This window comes from Pinus tabuliformis, chromosome 3_2 (assembly GCF_031772625.1).
Source record: "Pinus tabuliformis cultivar Carrire ecotype Pingquan chromosome 3_2, CPIR1, whole genome shotgun sequence".
NCBI classification, from domain to species: domain Eukaryota; kingdom Viridiplantae; phylum Streptophyta; class Pinopsida; order Pinales; family Pinaceae; genus Pinus; species Pinus tabuliformis.
In genome coordinates this window covers 1116856426-1116877211 of record NC_142302.1, presented here as the reverse complement: position 1 = coordinate 1116877211, position 20786 = coordinate 1116856426, and the positions used below count along the sequence as shown (strand labels likewise).

Below are 20786 nucleotides of genomic sequence, written 5' to 3'. Positions count from 1 at the left end.
TTTTTTTCCTAATAACAATTAAAAACATAAAAGTTACAAATTTAAATATAATTAAAAAAATGAAATAAAAACTAAAGGATAAATTAAAACTTTAAAACATAATCATTCACATTTCTCATTCGTTTCACATTAACCCTATGATTTTAACTTGTCGCCCGACATTTTCCTTCTACTGCTGCTCGACATTTTACCTTGCCGCCTGAGATTTTCTTGTTGCTGCCGCTTGACATTTTCCATCTACAATTTGTTGTGATTCGGATTTACCATCGACCAGGGGCCTGAGACATTTGGAGCTGCAATTATCATATTGTGGCTTGGAGCTGCCAGATTGGAGCTGTGATTTTCATTTTGTGACTTGGAGCCACTAGATTGGAGCTACGATTTATTATTTAGTACTTTTTGAGAAATTTACTAGTATTTCACTTATTTTTATGTTTACTTTTAGTTTAGCATTCTATGGCTATTTTAGACTTCAGCATAATGTCATTGCCATATGATGAATTTACTTTCGATTTGCATTGTATAATTTCAACTATCAAACGATTAATTTAATTTAGATGTACCTTGCATAATATTAATGCCCATTTCCAAATGATGAATTTAGATGGAACATTGCATTTGTCGAATGATGGATTCAATTTAGTAATTTACTTTTAGATTTACAATGTTACATTGATGATTGAAAAAATGTCAAATGATAATCATGATTCATAATATTCTAATACGAAATGATCATATTTAGATGTACATTTCATAATTATTAAGATTTACTATTTACTAACATAGTTATTGACATATTGTTGGGATTTCATTTTTTATTTTTATATATCAAATTTTTAAGAATTTTATAAAATTTACGACTCTAACGTCCTCCGTTTCCTTGAAATTTCCCTAAAATTTGGGGTTGCTTATATACGTACCCCTTGTGTGTATCCCTGCTCCTGCGTTTCCCCGTCTTGGAAACTCGGTGGAACATTGGTACTATCATCTTCAAATGAACTTGTAAGAGTGGAATAGAAACTTCCATCCATGACTTCTTTAGATTTCTTGGAGATGAACTTGATGATGCAACTTTTGATAGATTCATAGAGACTCTTAAGAGTCCTGAGGCCTTTCTTCATATAGCTTGCCATTTAAGAGGGAGAGAGAAGATAGATAGGTGCTTCAAAAATGTCTACGAACAAGGGTGCCAACGAGAATGTGATTTCTAAATTTAGGCTTCTGTGATCCATAATGAATTAAGAAAAGTCTTTCGATAGAAATCACATAAGAGAAATTTTTGGCCGACATGTTTCAAATCAAGAAGTGTGGTTCATCATCAGGACCAGATGAAGAGGCAGACCAAGGCAAAGGCTTAAATAGAGAGCAATGTAGAGACCATAATGTCAAGTAATGGCTATATTTTTTCGATTATTTCCTAGTAATAGAATTTTTTAATAATATTTGATTCTAATAAATTAATTTAAATGTTATTTTTCAAAAACCAGCGGTTTGATATAGTTTCTAATTATTATATTTGTTTTTAATAAATTAATAAATTAATATCATAATTTAAATATTCTTTTTCAAAAACTAGCTGTTTAATATAGCCATTACTTAATAATCTAAGAAACTGGATTTGTCCCCTAGGCCGACGTGTCGCGAATTCAGCGAATCAGACACGACTCGTGCCGATTTGTGTCCGAAAATCGGGACACGGACATGATCGAATCTAGACTGTGTCTCGGTTTTCGGACACGAATCCGAAAAATAGTGACCCGCGTGGCGTTAAAAAGCGACTTCTCTCCCTTAGTTTTTCACATTCACTTGCTTACTTTGCTATGGGTGTTTGGGAGCAAGGAGCAAAGGGTGTGAGAACATTTTCAAGGAGATTCAAGCAACATGTAAGTGCATTTTATCTCTATTTTTTGCATTTTTATTATAGGAGTTTGCATATGTATTTCTTTTACAAATTTGTGCATTTTTTGTTTTTTTGTTTTTACAACATTCATGGCTCAATCAAGGGCAGCAGGGAAGGGGCAAAGGAAGGGGAAGAATGTCTCCATTGGAGATGCCCCTCTTCTCCCAATTTCATCAGACTCTATTGCAAGTATTCCCTCTATTGCAAGTAATGTTGAGGGAAGACTTCCTTCTCAATGTAACATTGACAAATATCCCTTGTGGAAATATGTCACAAGAGAGAAAGGGCCACCCAACAGGGTGAAGGGAAGAGGCAATGCGAGTTGGAAATGCAACTATTGCCACAATATTTTTAGGAACACATATTTCCGTGTGAAAGGTCATTTGTTGGCTTTACCGTTGTGGAATTGGAGCTTGTAAATGTGCCTTTACCAAAGAGGAAAGAAATGCTAAGAGAGTCCAATGTTGGTATGGCAAATGTGGCTACAAAAAAAAAACCAAGAATGATGACCCCCTTCCATTTTTGAGAACAAGCAACAACAAATTCCCATTTGAGAGTTCTAGTGGGGGACAAGCAACAAAAAGAGAACAATTTCACTTGGTCCAGTGGACAAGATTTTTCAGAAGGAGAAACGAGAAGAGCTTGATCTCACCATTGCCTTTTTTTCTATCAAAACTTCATATCCTTTAATGTTGCACGCTCACCTCTATTTATTGAGATGTGTCGAGCTCTAACTCAAGGGGCTCCATCAGGGTATGTGCCTCTTGGGTCAGAGAAGCTTAGAACCACATTGTTGACGAAGGCAAAAAAAGAGGTAGAAAAAATGCTTGAGCCTATTAAAGCATCATGGCCAACATCTGGGGTTAGCATTGTTTCTGATGGATGGACAGATCCAGCACGACACCCACTTGTCAATTTCAAGGTGTCTTCCTTGAATGGTCCAATTTTATTGAAAGCAATGGGATGCACTTGGACAATACAAGGATGCACAATATATGGGTGAGTTGTTTATTAAAGTTATTGAAGATGTAAGTGTTGATTCTTGTGTGCAAATCATTACATATAATGCACCTGTTTGCAAGGCTGTTGGCATGATTGTGGAAGCTAAATATCCACAATTGTTTTGGACACCTTGCATTGTCCATTCATTGAACTTAACACTGAAATCCATTGTTTCTGATGTGTTTTGGATTGGTAACATTATTGAGGGTGCACAACATATCCTTAACTTTGTACAAAATCATACAAATGCCCTCACTATCTACAAGGAGTACACCAATCTATCATTGTTGAAGATTGTGGATAAACAGTTTGCCTCTTCATTCATCATGTTGAAGAGGTTGAGGGAGGTCAAGACCGCTTTTGGGGCCATGGTTATTTCATAGTCTTGGTCTTTTTGGAGAAAGAGAGATCAAGTAGCCTCTAAAAGAGTGAAGGACATGGTGTTAGATGATGCTTGGTGGGAGAGGTTAGATCTACTTATTCAGATCATGGACCCTATCATTTCTTTACTTCGATTTGCAGATACAGAACAACCCATCCTAGGAGAGGTTTATGAGGGATGGGATTCCATGATTGAGTTTGTGAGGAGCGTTATTTTACAGAGTGAGTGCCCCAAGTATGAGGCATCACCAGGGGCCTTCTTCACCACTATACAGGATATTATTGTCAGCAAATGGGACAAGAATTGCACACCTTTACATTGTTTGGCTCAGTCATTGAACCCAAAATACTACAACCATGAGTGGCTGAATGGTGGACCTTCCCGCAGAGTCCCTCCTCACATGGATGGTGAAATCTCACAGGGGAGGAAAGATGCATCCAGACGGGTTTTTCAGGATAGAGCATCCCTTGATGAGGTGGAGGATGCCTTAGCAGAGTTTTCCACTAACACTGGTTGATTTGCAGGATACGATCTAATTAGATACAGGGGGGCTAAGAAGCCCTATTCTTGGTGGGAAAATCATATGGGGAAACAAGCCATCCTTTATAGTAGTTAGCCATGAGGCTCCTCTCTCAAGTGACTTCATCTTCTTGTTGTGAGAGGAATTGGAGCAAATATGGGAATTTGTATAGTGTCAAGAAGAGCAGGCTTGAGTAGTCCAGGGCAGAGACAATGGTGTATGTGCACATAAACCTTCTTATTTACGGGCAGAGGGATGAGTGGTTGAAGGGAAAGACAAAGATGTGGGATGTCTTTCCTGATGATATGGGTTTGGACAACAGTGTTGAGTTGGCATTGGCCAACTTAGATCTCAATGATCCAATGCTAGAGCGTGTCAGATTTGATGATGGTGATACTGTAGAGGGGTCATCTTGCACACTAGCAGATGCATAGATGACTTTGGATACAGAGGAGGAGGATGCAGCAGAGGAGAGCAGTGGTGACCATGATGATCAAGACAATGATGGTGATTTTGATGATGACTATGAGGATTGATGACTTATGAGTCATGATCTACCTACTCCCTTGAGGTTTGTATACTTGTAGTTGTTTTGTATTTTCTATTTCTATTTGCCATTGACATTGCACTACCTATGTAACACATTTTGATTTTGATGACTTAATGAGAAAACTACAGTATCTTTATCTTACATCTTGTCTTTCTCCTATAATGATATGTATTATGATTTATCATTTATGTCACAATTTTATTTGTATGCATAATGTTAATTTGTAAATCTTACATCTAGATGAAGATATATGTTTGAAATCAATGAATTTGTATCATGAATGAGAGTTTGTGTAAGGAATATCTAATTTTTAATATATATATATATATATATATATATATATAAAATAATCTGATCGTGTCTTGCTCTGGGGGGTCAACGTGTCTGTATCCGAAACTCGAATCCCCGTATCCGTCGAATCCCGAATCCCCGTGTCAGGTGACTTAGTTAATAATATTTGTTTTTAATATATTAATAAATTAAATCATAATTTAAATATTATTTTTCAAATATAGCCATTACTTTAAATTATGATCTCTACATTGCTCTCTATTTAAGCCTTTGCCTTGGTTTGCCTCTTCATCTGGTCCTGATGATGAACCACACTTGTTGGTTCGAAACATGTTGGCCAAAAATTTGTCTTATGTGATTTCTACCGAAAGACTTTTCTTAAAAAAGTGTGACTTTCAAACTTCCTTCCTTCACCTTATCTCTGATACCATGTTGAGAAATCAATATGTTTGTAGATTAGGGTTGATTCCTCTTACTTGATAATTACTTGTGAGTGTTTGTTGGCTTTTATGACTTTATTATGTCTTCTTCATCAAGCAATTATTAAAAACAGAAAGTGCATGAAGATCACAAGAAACAAAAAACATAAGATGTAGGTTCCAAGTTAGGGAAAAACTCCACAAGGGGGAAAACCCAAACAACTTCTCTTCTTATAGAATCAGATCAAAGTGAGACATCTAAGACATAAGACCAAGACCTTCACAAGGAACCAAGTCAACCCTTCTTCATATCTCCTTTGTGAAAATATTATACTGCAGTGATTGATTTATTTCTCCTACTTAAATAAGTTATTTACCAATGCTTCAGTAAATATCAAAATAAATTCAGCTACAGACTTGACAAATTATGAATTGATAAAAGCAAGAGAAACACAAGCACATGAACAATCACATTGACACACTTGTTTTTGGACAATAGTTCTCGGAAAAACCCAATGTGGTAAAATCGTTGCAACATATCTGAGGATTTCTATCATTGTTAGTAAATTTCTGAATACAATCTGGATGCCCCAGAGAAATGGCAATCCACTCAGAGAAGATAATTGATAGAAAAATAGTGAGAATTTTCTCACATTAAATCTAGAGATTTTGCATTAGCCTCAGCTCCTGGATGACCCACTGCGCAGTCTCTACGTAAGCCCACGTAGTCACTGTGTGGAGACTCCCTTTGACTGCGTCACCCTTGCTGCTGCTTCATCTTTTGCCGAGAAATCGAGATTTCATCTGTGAATCACCCATAGTGATTCCTGACATTGATCTCTGCTATCTCTCAACAATTTTGCATCAACCTCCTTCAGTTGCTGTGCTGCCTCTCTGATCCTTCACTGTCTTCTTTGAAATATATTCACTGGAACTGGAAATCACTTCCTTCCGGTACTGCTCCTGATCCTCACTGCTTGATCACTTGTTCGAATTCCGTAGCCAACCCTACCCTAGGAATATCGAACTGACTGATCAACACTCTGTGTGTCTTCAAATGAACCCCAAGCCTCCTTCTTATACTTTTCTCGTTGAGACTTCAACGATTGAGATTAAGTCTCTAATCAAGGGCTAAGATTAAAACTTGACTTGATCCGCTTTCTAGAACATTCTCACCCTTAATTTGATTAATACCCATTAATACTTTAATTTTCCTAAGTTTAGACTTAGGAACCCGATTAAAAATATTAATTATTTGAATAAAATACAATTGGGGTGGAATTTCACCAAACGGTTTCTGGGTTCTTTAGAACTCACGTGCCTTAGCCTCTCCACTAATTTTTATCGCTAGAGCACATTCGATGCTACCAAAACTAACATTCTCCAACCAAACCAATTTAACAAGAATCAAAGTTGGCCAAACCTCTTTTAATCAAAAATTTCGGACCTGCAACTTTGCAGAGGTGCCCCAACACCTTCGTAGAAACAAAGTTGCCCCAACACCTTTGCATAAACAAAATTTCGACCCTATAATTCGCATAGTAACCGCAACAACTTTGCACGTGTGAACAAAGGCAAGCGAAAATTCGATTTTCCTTCCTTCCATAAATTCTTGTCTCTCTCCTTGGCCTTCGCTCTACTTCTTCTTCTCTCTTGCACAAAAATCAAGTGTGTGAGTGATCAAATGAGGTCAAAGTCTCTTCCTTTTATAGCCATCCAGGAGGTCGAATAGGGCCTCTTCAAGGCCAACTTGACGAGGCAGGGCCAACTTGGTCTTGTGGGACAAAATGACTCTTTTGATTCAAAATAAAATGTCCTTTTGTTACAAATTGTAAAAATGGGACTTTGACACATGATAAATGACAAATTTTCTTCTCGACTCAGTAAACCCTAGAAGCACGAAGAACATGCTTTGACTAGAAAATAATAATAATAATTTTTTTTTTCTTTTTGCTTTTTACATGAAATACATATTGGTTCAAGTACAAAGATAATTATCAAGACAGAACACAATTGCAATTTTCAATAGTAAGGAGATTTGTGGGTGACTTCTTGCACGACTAGACACTTAGGCCTATGCAAAAGTACTTACTTGAGCTACAAACATCAACAAATCAATTCTATTTTGGTTATATGCACCCTTGCTATATACATGTGAAACTTTGCATATTTGTGTATATTGGTTTGGATTTATATGGATGCACAAATATATATATATATATATATATATATATATATATATATATATACATATATATATATATATATATTATTTTTGTCAAAATTTGAATATTTTTTGGTCTACTGGTTTTGTGGTCAATTTTTTTCTTTTCTTTTTTGGTTCCAATCCAGTTTAGGTTTTAGGGTTGATCGGTTGGATGATCAGTCTCGCTCTGATAACTATGCTTGCAATCATCCTCGGTAGCCAGTTCTACTTCTACTAGGACTTGACATTCTCATCTGCACACTTTAGTGTTTAGTATTCTTTTTTGTGCTTGCACCTTGTTTTATCTCTTCTCTTCGACATTTAGTGTTTAACTACACACCTTGTTTTTTCACCTTTCCTCCTTTTTCATATTGATTTTTTTACCTTTCTTAGGAATATTGCTCTAGGGGACACACTTTGCACCTATATGGGATGTACTCTTGTCCCATAGACTTATTTTGTGGTCATTTCTTGGACATTAATAAAATTATCTTATTTTATCTGCAAGTCTTCTTTCCACCAATTTACATTGGCATGAACCCATTTATACTACTTTTCTATAACATCCTTAGTTGTAACCAAATGGAGTTGATTTAACCATGTCTCTCCTATTTTTACATAGAGCTTTTCACTTAAAAATGTTTCTTTGGAAGCCATAGAAGTTACACTAATCATATGTGATTTCTGTAGATTAGTGATTGGTGTGGTGATGGTTATTGGGCCAATGTTTGATCAATTTATTCAGAGGTAGGTATTTTCACTGGTCTGTGTACCAAGGGCAGGTAGAGTCACCATTGGTGGATTCATTCTCAGTGGATATTGGTCAGTGGCTATTGTCTTGTAGATACATATTATATGTTCATGTCAGCGGATTCCTTTAGATTGGTAGAGGGCACCGACAGGTTGGTTGGTTGTTCAGACAGGTTCCATGCACTGCATGGGGAGGTTGGAGAACTACATCATACATTTTCTGGTGCAAGCATCGTTACACAAAACTATTCTATTCTCTTGAATACTCTATATTTTTGGGGTATTTCTTGAGTTTATATGTTAAAGCCTCTTCCTGATTTTGATGCGTGAATATAACATCTACTTATCGCCTAGAAGCATATGTTTTGAAGAATCATTGGAATATAGTTTGTCTCTTGACTATAGATTTTTAGCGTTAATCTATAGGAAATTTGTTTTTATAATGATTGATTTTCATTACTTTATTTCCTCTAGCATAATATGCTTGGATGGGATTTCTTTTAAGGTAATGATTTATTAATTTTGGTCTTTTTTGGCCATGGATTGGTCTTTTATGGGTAATGTAATGAACAAAGTACATTCATCTTATTGATAAAATATTATTTACAACACATTGTGTATTTTTACATTTAAAGCACAACAACTCTAAGTTTTGTCGCTTTAGGTAATGATTTATTACCTTTGGTCTTTTACCCAATATTTCCACTAGCCCCACCCTCATGGGTAAAAGGTATTTACCATAAATATCTTTTACCCAATATCTCCCCCACATTGTCGATATATTTTACTCAATATTTCCACTACCCCCATCCTCATGGGTAAAAGATATTTACTGTGAATATCTTCTATTGAAATTTTGTAGCTGCGGTCGGTATTTATGTCAACAAAGTCAAAGGGAAATTATTATTATTTTAACTGTTAAAGTCGTCCCCAATATGATAGGTTGGCCTCACCTCTTGAATGCTGTGTCACCGCATTCGGCAAATTTGAAGTTCAAAATTTGAAATTCGCCTAATTTTAAGGAGAGCTGAATTAATTTAGCGCTAATTCGCTAGACTCAAAAAACGAAATTCATTTCAAATTCGAACTCGATTTAACAACAATTAAATTTGGCAAAGTTGGAGTTGGCGGTGATGAAATTCGACAGTGGGATTGAAATTCGGCAAAGGCAGTAATATTGGGTGCATCATTTTTTTTAATTCCTTAAATTTACCATTTCTTCAATCCGTGTGGTTTTGTTGGGGTCCCACGTTTTTCAGTACACCCGAGGATGCAGCGCGGGAGTGTAATTTTTTCCTTTCCCTCCATTGGATTCTGTCGTCCATGAGTCACGACTTAGTCTCGACTCTCGAATTATAATTTGTGTAGGCCTTCATGAACGTTATAACAATCACATGCTTACAGTAGTGTGCACCTCATAGTGACCTGCGAACGCCATCAAGCTCCCTCATTCTCATACCAACAACAGTTACAAACTTACAGGCTTACTTTTTAAACTTATCTAACATGTTTATGTTTTCGATGTTATGTTTCTTGAATATGTTTTTAACTTTTAAAAATCATGTTAATATGCTATTTTGAATTTCTGATTTCTATCATGTGTTTGGTTACATAAATTTTTATTTTTATTTTCATTTATTATATATTTTTTAATTTCTTAATATGTTGAATTTAATGCCGAATTTTATTCCAAAAATTTTCACTGTTGATTTTTTTATCGAACTTCAAGGTCGTCGAACTCGAATTCGAATTCAAACCAGGTGACATAGCTTGAAGGGGTTTGACTCTTGGTCAAAATGCACATGATAATACTCATATAAATTGACATTTTGACCTCCTCATTTTCAGTATTCCACGGGGATGTGTCCCTCAAGGTGGGGAGCGCGCCCCCTTGCTCCTGCGCATTCCCGAGGCAGGGAAACCCCTGGGGAATCATTTCCCCATGTCCCCTTTTTGGGGAAACGTCGGGGAAATGTTTCCCTAGTGAGGGAACACATTTCCCTTGTAGGGGATGCAGGGGGGACAAAGGGGGATGTCGATTTTGTACATTGTTGCAAAGGATCCTTTGAACACAATTTTGTTTTTCAAAAAGGAAATGATTTATGATAGGGGAAGCCTAGTATTTGACACTATTGCCCTATTATTGCTATGCGATTCATAGTAACATTCTCCCTTATCTTTCATTTTCATCACTTTACTTAAATTTTGAACATTACCATGAAATGACTCAAGATGTTTTAGAGTGGTTCTGACCTCATTGGATTTCATATGAAGAAAGTAGGATTTTATATCTCACTCAAAATCCAACAAACTTAACAGTTTTCCAGGATTTCAGGACTAGGGGGATTGTATTGCTCCATTGGATTTTATCATGTACGAGGGTATGGAACTAGATTTAATCAGGAGCACCAACCCTCTATGTTCTTTCATGTTAGTGGCATTGGTTGTTGAACTTCTTTATCACGAGCCAACTAAAAAAAGTGCCCTCACTCAAACAAAATCTTGACTTGATATGCTATGCTTTTCCTAGCTTATTTTGATGCTTAGAGGGTGATATTGATGACGAAGATCCCAATATAGGCAATGGTTTTGATGATATGTAGGTATTTTGTTATGAATAAAATATTCGTAAATTATATATATATATATATATATATATATATATTAAATAATAAAATAAAAATAAATAAATCTTAAATTAATAAATTAATTAAATTAGTTGCCCATTAATTATGAAATGGCACTTATGTCAAAAGACATGTTCTTTAACCCTTGTGGCTAGTCAACCCTTATAAAGGAGAACCGCCCAAGGACTTGTAAATCATCATCTAATATTGAATAATAAAATATATAAGTTGTTTATGAACATCAATGTGTTTGCGATTGGTAAATCCTAGTGAACAAGAATTCCTTGTTTCAGTGGTATCAGAGCCACTAATCGTCTGATCTGTGCTGCACCGTTCCACCCGTGTTTTCAGTCCATTGTATCCCCATTACTTTGCTCGCTGCCGTTCCCCTCTATCCCTACCTACCCGCCATTCTGTAGTCACCACAATTGTCTTTTTTTTGTGTTTCCCGCTCCACACTGCTATCTATCTGTTCCTCGCTGCCAACCCTCACCTCTCCAACAAGCTCGATGCCTCCCTCTGCCACTCTGACTCTCGTCCGCGCGGTTTATCGTCCCTCTGCCCACCTCGACTCCCGTTTGAGTGGTTTATCCGTTGACAACGTCTTGATTTCCGTTCGCTCGAATCGTAGTCACCGAATTAATCGTTGACACTCGCACTTCTCACGTTACCGCCTGTCTGCGTTGGATGTTGGCCGACTGTTCTTTTTGCTGCACATATCAACGATTCTCTCAGCGCGATAATGCCCTGCTGTCAAACAACGTGACTTCCGGTCAAACGATGTAGTCACGACTCGATTTTTTTATACATAAACAATATATATCATAATAATTATATAGTCATAATACTATATAATTACGGGTTGATATATTATATAGTTACATAATAATAGTCAATTATATAATTAATTAATTTAATTATTAAAATATATATATATATATATATATATTTGAATTAATTTAATTATTTAAAAATAAATAAATTAAAAATTAGGTCTACCAAGAAAAAGAAGAACACAATGGGGAGTAGCCATGACGATGCAAATTCAAGGAAATTTCAGGAGGAAATCGATAGAATGCGCCAACGCCTTGACAAATGTCGAAAAGAAGCAGGAGGAATTCGGAAAAGGCCAAGAGAGGATAATTAGCACTCAAGACCAAATGGCAATTAATATAAAAAAATAGAGAACATGATGAGCCAGTTTATGGGAGGAGTCAATCCACCTTTTAATCCCTTAAGCACACAAGAGTCACCACAAAATCCCAAGACTCCAGAAGGTGAAGTTTTCCCCAGCCATGAATTTCTATCGATGCACGAAGTCCCACGAATATTGAATATACAGTTCCAAGCAAGTTAGTACTATATAAAGTTTTTTGGAAGAGACTACCACAAAATTAAAAGGAAATTACCTAAGTACGATGGTAAAGACCATAAAGGCTCCATCGTGTGGGTAAATAAAATGGACGTCATCTTCAGAGCAAACCCACCAATAGGTGAATAGGAGAAGGTCATGACCGCATCCAACAACCTGGAAGCTTAAGCATATGATTGGTTCCTATGGTGGGCCAATACATGTGAGGCACATTTGTTCAATTGGAAAATTTTTGTGGAAGCCCTGCTCAAAAGGTTCCCCGACGAAGAAAAAGACGATGTTTACGAAAAATTCGTTCATCTCAAAACAAAAAGGAACTGTAAGCGAATACACCCACGAGTGAGAATTATTAGCTATAAGAAAAAGGGGGTTTTCTAATGAAGAACTGCTAAAAATGTATAGATGTGGGCTTAAAGAGTATATTCGAGAAGAATTAAAACTATATAAACCCAAAACCATTGAAGAAGCTACATGCAACAATAATTATTGAGTGAAAATATAAGCTCCATAAAACACCATATGCTAGTAATGAAAAATCAAACAACTACTCAAAAGGGAAGTCAAGTAAGTCGTCTTCAGAAAACACTGGTAAGTACATTCCACCACCAATGCGCGAAGGAGGAAAACAACAATCAAATTTTGAAAGAAAGAAAGATGGAAAATGTTGGACATGCAGAGATAAATATTCTCTAGGACACAGATGCACTACGCAAAAACTTTACAACTGCGAAGTAGAACAAGAAGAGGAATCTTCAGAGAATAGCTCCGATGAAGAAAAGAATGAAGAAAACGAGACTCCTAATCTGGATTTAGAAGAAGAGAATATGCCAAGAATTTCTCTGGCAGTTATCACAGGGATAACTCAACCACAAACATTGAAGCTTAAAGGACATATTAAAACGTTATTGTGTTAATAGATTTAGGAAGTACACAATTTTATAGATGTCAATGTCGCAAAAAGGCTGAACATTTTTGCCTATCCCGTAGCAGATTTAAAAGTTATGGTGGCAGATGGAAAAATAATAGATGGAGTAGGGAAGTGCCATAAAGTTAAAATGCAACTAAACGAATACGAAATGGAGTCAGTTTTTATACAGTCCCATTAGGAGGTGCAGATGTCGTCTTAGGAGTACAATGGTTGCAAACACTAGGGACATATTTTGCAAATCACCAAAAACAATTCATTAAGTTCAAAATGAATGGGAGGAAGTATAAGCTGTTTGGACTCCAAGACCCACCTACCCAAATCATTTCTGCTTAGCAAATGAAGAAGCTTAGTTGCAAGGGAGCTCCGGTATTCGTCGCACAATGCCAACAGCTAGAGTTATTATTGATAGAAGGAGTTCACCAACAATCTAAAGTTACATCCTTAATCCAAAAATATGACAAGGTATTTCAAGAATTATGGATGATATTACCTCCTGAAAGGAAAATTGAACATATCATTGAAGTCAAACCAGATTCGACACCAGTAAATGTAAAACCAAAGCACTACCCCCATCATCATAAAACAAAAATAGAAAAGTTGATACAAGACCTATTAAAGTGTGGAGTCAATACGAGAAGCATAAGTCCATATGTAGCACCAATAGTGTTAGTCAGGAAGAAGGATGGATCCTCTGGTTATGTATAGATTATCGAGGTTTAAACAAAATTTCTATTAAACACAATTTCCCCATTCCATTTAGTGATGAGTTACTAGACGAACTCCATGGTGCATAATATTTTTCAAAATTAGATTTGAGGTCAGGCTATTATCAAATTCAAGTAAGATTAGAAGACGTCGAGAAGACTGCGTTCAGAACTCATGAAGGGCACTACGAGTTTAAGGTAATGCCATTTGGTTTAACAAATGCACCAGCCACCTTCTAGGCAACAATAAATGAACTGTTCCATCCATACTTGCGAAAATTCGTATTGGTCTTCTTTGACGATATCCTCGTCTACAAAAAAACGTGGAAGGAGCACCTCAAGCATCTAGAAGAAGTACTTTTCGTATTAAAGAAGAATCAATTTTATGCAAAGTTATCAAAATGTACCTTTGGGCAGAAGGAAGTTGAATACTTGGGACACATCATATCCAAAAAAGGAGTCAATGCGGATCCATTAGGGGAGTTTTGAGGTCTAAAATGGACCTCTTAAGGAAATTATAAAATAATAGTGGAAATAATAAAATAAGATTAGATTACATCATCAAATTTTAGAGGGAAAAAAGAAAAACCATTTTTTTCAACTCGTATTTTCAACTTAACTCCCTATGGGTTTACTCAAATTTCGAGCGACAACACTCGTTGGCTGCATAATTTGATTCCTCATCCAAGGAGTTCCCATGTTGCATACTTTTGATGGACCCTGCTACACGAAAAATGAGAAATACATGAAAAAACGTGATCGTGTAGCAGGGTCCATCGAAAGTATGCAACATGGGTACTCATTGGATGATGAATTAAATTTTGCATCCAACGAGTACTCCCGCTCGAAATTTGAGTAAAACCTTAGGGAGATAAGTTGGAAATACGAGTTGAAAAATTGTTTTATTATTTTTTAATCTTTTTACTTTTTTACTCCAAAATTGGTGAATCACCCCCCATGGTTGACATCATCATCTTGAATCCTATTGGTTCTTAAAGCGTTTATTTTGGTTGTACATTTTTCTTATGAGGCCCATTTTAGACCTCAAAATTCCCCTAATGCTAGCAAAATTAAAGTGATTAAAGAATGGCCAGAACCCAAGAACATTTTAAAACTAAGAGGATTTCTAGGTTTAACTGGGTATTATAGAGGGTTCATAAAGAACTATGCACATTTGACTGCGCCACTGACAAACTTGTTAAAAAGGAATGCTTTCCAATGGAATAACCAAGCAGACGAATGCTTCGAGAATCTAAAAAAAGTAATGTCAACCACACCGGTATTGGCAACTCCAGATTTCTACAAACCATTCGTAGTCGAATGTGATGCTTCAAGATTTGGAATTGGAGCAGTGTTAATGCAGGTCAACCATCCTATAACCTTCGAGAGCCGGAAGCTTAACAAACAAGAAAGCTTGAAGTCAACTTACCAAAAATAAATGCTTGCCATCATACATGCATTAAGTAAATGGCGACAGTACATGCTCAGAAGTAAGTTCTCAATTCAAACCATCACAATAGTCTTCAATTCCTACTTTAACAAAAAACATTATCAACTGAACAACAAAAGTGGATGGAGAAACTTTCGACATTCGACTTGGAAATATTGCACAAAAAGGGAAAGGAAAATGTCCTAGCTGATGCACTCTCACGAAAAGATGATGATAACACAACATGCGCCGCCTTGGTAATTGTTCCTGACTGGTTAGACGAAATACAAGCTGAGTATGCCAAGGATTTGGACTGTGGTGCTATGATTGAAAATATCAGTCAATATGCCAACTTTGAATGGAAAAATGACATATTATGGTACAAAGGTAGAATTTATCTAACTCCATCATCCAAATTTAGAATGAAAATTCTAAAAGAATCTCATAGTTCTCCAGTAGCTGGGCATGTTGGATTCTTCAAAACCTACTACAACATTCGACAATCGTTCTACTGGAAGGTATGAGTAAGGAAATCCAAAAATATGTCGCGGAATGTGATGTTTGTCAGAGAAATAAGGGTGAAAATATTCCAACTCCTGGTTTACTACACCCATTACATATTCCAAATAAAAAATGGGAGGAAATCTCGATGGATTTCATTGAAGGACTACCTATGTCTGATGGTAAGGACAAGATATTTGTCGTAGTAGACAGACTCACCAAATATGCCCACTTCATGGCAGTAAAAAAACTGACACAACCAAGCAAATTGCGGAAGTGTTTTGTAAAAACATTTACAAACTACATGGTTTTCCCAAGGTTATTGTCAGTGATAGAGACGCAAAATTTAAAGGCAAATTTTGGAAAGATTTCTGCCACCAAGCAGGAATATTTCTCAACATGATTTTGGCTTATCACCTCCAGACAAATGGTCAAACTGAAGTTGTAAATAAATGTTTGGAAACATATCTCCGTTGTTTTGTCACCGACAAACAAAACAAATGGTCTCAGTGGCTAAACCTGGCAGAATGGTGGTACAATACCACCTATCATACTTCAACTAAAATGACTCCTTTCCAAGCCCTATATGGCTATGAACCACCCAGGTGGAAGGATTTTGCGCTGCATAATTCTAAGGTTCAAGCAGTAAATAACCACTTAGAAGAAAGCCAAAGAATTATTAACTTGTTAAAAGAAAATTTAACAATGGCATGCAATAGAATGAAGCAACAAGCCGACCAACACCGCACAGAAAGAGAATTTGAAGAAGGAGATTGGGTTTTCGTCAGACTTCAACCCTATAAGCAGTTATCATTAAAACAACAAGGGAAAAATAAGTTATCTCCTAAGTATTACCATTGTCGAATTCACAACACATTTCATGTATCAAGCCTCAAAAAGGTACTGGGTCAAAATCAAACAGCTCAAACAGAGATACCTGAGACTGACGAAGAAGGAAGGATCATATTAGAACCTGAAGGCATACTCGCTACCAGAGAGAAGGTACTACGATCCAAGACTATTAAAGAATACCTTATCAAATGGAAAAAACTACCAGAAGAAGACTCATCATGGGAGACAAAATGTTTTCGCCAACAACACCCAACATTGCCTATGCTTTGAGGACAAAGCATTTTAAGGGAGAGGCAATGTTATGAATAAAATATTCATAAATTATATATATATATTAAATAATAAAATAATAATAAGTAAATATTAAATTAATTAAATTAGTTGCCCATTAATTATGAAAGGGCACTTATGTCAAAAGACATGTTCTTTAACCCTTGCAGCTAGTCAACTCCTATAAAGGAGAACCACCCAAGGACTTGTAAATCATCATCTAATATTGAATAATAAAATATATAAGTTGTTTATGCACATCAATGTGTCTGTGATTGGTAACTCCTAGCGAACAAGAATTCCTTGTTTCATATTTGTTGCAGCATGATATTTTTAGGATGCTAGAGGCCATGCGGAGCTTGTTTGTTTATGCATTTTTGGTTTAGAGATATATTGCACTCGGTGCTATTTTGGTTATGTGCACCCTTACATGTTATATAAATGAGAACTTTTGCATATTTGTGTATAAATGGTTTGGATTCATATGGATGCACATGAATGTATATGTTTTTCTTTAAAAGTTGAATATTTTGTGTGTTTTTGGTTAACCGGTTTTTTCGTCATGTTTTGTTACCAGTTCTTGGTCTGGGGGGTCCACCAGTTTGATGACCGGTCTGGTTTTGATAACATTGTTTTAGACTTCAACATAATGTCATTGTTATATCATGTATTTACTTTTAGATGTTCAATGCATAATTTCAATTGTCAAATGATGAATTTAATTTAGAGGTACTTTGCATAATGCCAAATGATGAATTTAGATGGAACATTGCGTAATGTCAAATGGTGGATTCAATTTATTTTTAGATGTACATCCAAAAATGATAATTCATAATAGTCTAATATGAAATGATGAATTTCAATTTGGATGTACATTTCATAATTATTAAGATTTACTATTTAGTTATTGACATATTGTTGGATTTTATTTTTTATTTTTATATTAAATTTTTAATAATTTTATAAGTTTTATGATTCCGACGCCCTCCCGTTTCCCCGAAATTTCCCTGAATTTTGGGGTTGCTTATATATGTCCCCCTTGTGTGTATCCTGCTCCCGTCCTTTCCCGTTCCAGAAACTTAGTGGAACATTGTTCATTTTGGCATCTCATCATCAATTCGGATCTGTTTAAGAAGGTTTCTGTTCACACATGTGAATGAGGAAGAAGACACTTTGACCAGCGAAGTTCAACCTATTCTACTCTGTTTGACCAGCGTTGACTTGGCATTTTCTGAGTTGCTTTGACCAAATCTTTGACTAGTTATTGGAGCAAATATTTTGGCATCTTTGACTGGACTGTTGATCGAATCTTTGGCTGAATTCTGGATGTTAACTGAACCTGTTTGACCAGGGTTGACTGCAGGTCAACTGTGACAGTTTGACCTAATTTTGCTGATGGAGTTGCAAGGCTGAAATTTGGCATCTATGACCACAATTGACTTGGGGCAGCAGAGGCCAAAATTCAGCCTGCTGACGAGATTTGACTAGCTGAACAGAAGTGTGATTTTCTCCTTTGACCAAGTTTGACTTGGAAAGTGATGTGGTCAGTTTGACTTTGACTGGAATATCAGATTGTATCTCTTGTTGAATTGGAAAGTTTTTCATAAGAAAAGGTTGTTGGGTTTTCCCCTGTTAAGGGTTTTCCCAAGATAAATTTTGTCTCTTGTGCATCTTTATTTCTTTACTGTGATCTTTACTGTCCTACTACATTTATGGTTGAAATTCTCTGAAGTACAATTGCTTAACGATCTGAAATGTGCTAGAGAACAAATTGTATCATTGGAAGTAATTATCTGAAACAGAAAATTGTGCTTGTCAAAATAGCACTTGAAAAGTCAACATTTTTTACCCAATATTTCCCCCACCCCAACCCTATTTTTTAGCCAAAATTTCAATTTTCCACCACCCCCACCCTTATGGGTAAACGATATTTACCGTAAATATTTTTACCATGTATCAGGCCACCCCCTCCCAACCATAAATATCTTTTACTCAGTATCGGCCGACCCCCTCCCAACTTTATCTTTTACTCAATATTTCCCCACACCCCAGCCCCCATTGGTAATAGTTAATATCTTTTTCTTAATATCCCTGCCCACCCTTACCCTCATGGGTAAAAGATATTTACTGGAAATCTCTTTTATCCAATATTCCTCCCCATCCACACCTTTATATACATTTCCCACAAGTGTGTTGGTTGGCTCAAAAGTTGATACATTGGTGTTGAACTAGCATAGATGCATCTTAAGCCTCAGATATAGATATGATAATATGATATAATGGACTAGCATAAATTCATCTTAATCCTGGATTTTATAAGCACTATGAGTCAGATATAAATATGATAAAATAGACTAGCATAGATCCGTCTTTAACCCTGGATCTCATAAGCACTGAGAGGGTTTTGGCTTAGCTGATTTTTGATCCTTCTTGGTGTGTGCATGTATGTGTGCGTTACATTACGATAATTAATGGCCAGTTTGTTTTTTTCACATTACTGAGCTCAGCCTTTTATTTTTAAATTTTGGTTTATGAGCATTATACACACACGGATGTGACCCTTCTCATTTATACTGCACTGTAGAGTGTACCTCGCTTCTCTCAGTGTAATTAAACGTACATGCTGCTAAAATGCCTATACAAGCTTGTCTCTTGAAAGTTGAAATATCATTTAGATTATTTTGCTTATTGTTAGCAAATCCATTCTCGAGTTGTGTAATAACATGTTTGGATGTCTTTGTTGTAGATGGTGATGGCGGTATTTTCTTATATTTATTATCAATCTTTTATTCTCTCTCGGAGCAACTCAGTTGAGAGTTTTCTGGATCAGGTATACTTTAAAACCTTAATATTGGTTGAGTTTTCAGGTAGGACGTTTGTGGTGGCAATGCCTAATGCTTAAGAAGCATATGTTTATGCCTTTCAGATTGTAAGAAACTTGTCTTTTGAGGAGCAGTTAAGTTTGTACCAACAACTTGGAGAGGTTTTGTACAGTAGGGGACGAGATCAGCTTTCTTAGATTGTACAAAGTATCTAGCGATGTGATTCTTAGTACAGGGTCATTCATGTTGTGATCGGTTTGATATGTTCGACATGGACATTGTAACATGGTCAAATAGAGTCAGTAATGGTTTTGTAAGGATGGATATATATAATCTGTCGAAGATAATCTCTTGAACATTGTCATTGCCGAAATTATAACCAGAATGTACAGTTACACAATATTTTCTTGTGGCCAATAACTGTTTTGTGCCTACTCAAGAAGTCATTTGGCCGCAAGATGAAGGTCAGGCGTGAGCCACTATGGGCATTGTAATTTCAGACTTCTACTGCATTTTGTATTTGTAAATGCATATTATTAGGTTTGTTTGTGGAACACTTCTCCTTTCATTATTTTTTGGGATATAAAATTTATAATTTGTATTCTATTATTGAAATGTGAGCAAAATAATTTTGGTATTAATAGAGTTTAGCTGCAGATAAATTTTACCATTTAAAAATGCACAATCCTCAACATGTTAGCACAACAGTTTATGTGCTCACTCACAGAGGGAGAGTACAGCATGGATGGAAAGCTCGTGTAGAATGTACATGGGAAGAGACGTAATGGAGGTAATAATAGTTGATGGAAGTGGAGTCGGTGGAGGCCTTATCCATTTGAATCCCATTTAGAATTCTTATTGCATGAAAATGCAACTTGAATATGCCTCCTGTGTTGTTATGAACCAAATCATAAGCTGCTAGAATGTGATGGTGAAAAGTTCATGAGCAGCCAGTGAAGACCTCCAAGGCCAGGGTGAGAACATAGATGCTTAATAAGCATGGAGTTATTTTCAGTCCCGAGCTTCAGATGGAGGTTGTTTCTTTGATGCATGTAAAACAAAAACCCTGAAACCGCTATGTCATAAAATCTATACCTTCATTGAATCAGAGCCCGCCAAAAGTTCAGCGTATGGCATAAATCTAAGGTATGCCGTCCATTTGAGTGTGGGGATCTCGTGTTGACTCGTTGGTTTGGTCCAAAAGATTTCGTCCCAAAAATCTCTTACTTTCCTAAAAAAATGTTTCAAATTTTGCAGAGGG

At 36.2% G+C, this 20786-nt stretch overlaps 1 protein-coding gene across 2 annotated transcripts in view; it reads left to right on the top strand.

Annotated features, from left to right (window-relative positions):
• The window catches only part of LOC149184582 (phosphatidate cytidylyltransferase 1-like), a 177796-nt gene extending 157662 nt beyond the window's left edge, over positions 1 to 20134 (top strand). For both annotated transcript variants that reach the window (XM_089417620.1, XM_089417619.1), the window contains 2 exons: positions 19450 to 19533; positions 19630 to 20134. In XM_089417620.1, the coding sequence (XP_089273746.1) occupies positions 19450 to 19517 (68 nt within the window). In that variant the 3' untranslated portion in view covers positions 19518 to 19533; positions 19630 to 20134. The remainder of the gene's footprint in view (positions 1 to 19449; positions 19534 to 19629) is intronic.
• The last annotated feature ends 652 nt before the right edge of the window (positions 20135 to 20786 follow it).